This window comes from Alligator sinensis, unplaced genomic scaffold, assembly GCF_000455745.1.
Source record: "Alligator sinensis unplaced genomic scaffold, ASM45574v1 scaffold1170_1, whole genome shotgun sequence".
NCBI classification, from domain to species: Eukaryota; Metazoa; Chordata; order Crocodylia; family Alligatoridae; genus Alligator; species Alligator sinensis.
Window position 1 is genome coordinate 477372 of NW_005842859.1, and position 1261 is coordinate 478632.

At 70.2% G+C, this 1261-nt stretch overlaps 1 protein-coding gene across 1 annotated transcript in view; it reads right to left on the reverse strand.

Moving 5' to 3' along the window:
* DBN1 (drebrin 1) overlaps nucleotides 1-1261 on the reverse strand; it is a 6117-nt gene that overhangs the window by 4379 nt on the left and 477 nt on the right. Inside the window, 5 exon segments of the mRNA XM_025191770.1 lie at nucleotides 1-35; nucleotides 155-230; nucleotides 315-461; nucleotides 573-647; nucleotides 1166-1253. The exon segment at nucleotides 1-35 is cut by the window's left edge and continues 25 nt beyond it. Coding sequence (XP_025047555.1) covers nucleotides 1-35; nucleotides 155-230; nucleotides 315-461; nucleotides 573-647; nucleotides 1166-1253 — 421 coding nt within the window.

Genomic DNA, 1261 nt, shown 5'->3' on the forward strand with positions numbered 1-1261 from the left:
CCGCTCTCCCTCCTTGCGCAGCTCCTCCTCCTTCTGCAGGGCAGCATGTCAGCCCGCCGCCCCTGCCCCGGGCCCTGGCAGCCCAGCACAGGGCAGGGCCCAGGGCCTCCAGCCCAGCTCAGCTCGGGGCCAGCAGCTGCCCCCCGCCCCCCCCTGGCCTGCTCCCAGAACTGCTCCCGGTTGATGCGCTTCATCTCCACCGTCGCGTCTGTCTTCTGATAGGTGGTTCCCTGCAACAGAGCGGCGGTGAGCAGGCCCGGAGCCTGACCTGGCGCCGTACGAGGGCTGGGCCAGGCAGGCGGGCACGGCATTACCACAGGCTCGGTGTTCTCGTCCTCGCGCAGCCGCAGGCGGTGCAGCACGGGGCTGGAGATGCGGGCCAGGCCGTTGGAGAGGCGCTGCCCGATGGCCCCCGGGTCAATGTCCTCCACGCTGCTGGCGTTGACAATCACGTCCACGCCCTGCATGGGGGCAGCGCATGAGGGGCTGGCCCCAGCCTCGCACCCAGCTGTGGTGGGTCCTTGCTGGGTGTTGCGTGCCCCGTCCCCGTCTCTGTCCCTGCACCCTCTGACCTGGAAGAACTCTGCGATCTTGGCTACGTGGCTGGCGCAGGCGCACTTGCGGGCATCAGGCACGTCTTCGCCCACCTGCCGTGGCACAGAGAGGGGGTCAGGTGGGGCCACAGGAACTGCCCAGCCCCGTACAGCCCTGCCCACCCCTCACCTGCAACTGCGCAGGGCTCTGCTAGGGCAGCGCTGGTGCAGGAAGGGGCAGCAGCCTGGAGAGCCTGGGACCTGCGCCCATCACGGGGGCTGTCCACGTGCCCAGACCCCGAGGCCCCTCCTGAGTCTGAGCTTTGGTGGAGCCCAGGCAGCAGCTCCCAGGCTTGTATGCCCCTGCTGCTCCCCGCCCCCCACCTCCCCGCGGTGCTGCCCCCAAGCCCAGCGCCCGAGCACGGAGAGCAGTCGACATCCCAGGGAATGATCTGCAGTCCCGCGGCTCCCGGCATCTGACCCACGAGCCCAGCTGGCACGTGAACGCTGCTCTGGGGACGGGCCCAGTGACGGGGCAGGGGGGCCTGGGCCCAGCACCACCCCCGGGACTGCCAGCCGTCACCTGCAGAGCCCACATGGCCAGCCCACGGCCCAGCCCCGGCCCCGCTCACCCAGTTGACGAGGACGTATTTGGGCAGCGCGGCCTGGGGATCCTTCACGCTGCAGAAGCCGTACATCACCTTCTGGATCTCAAAGTGGCTGGGGGG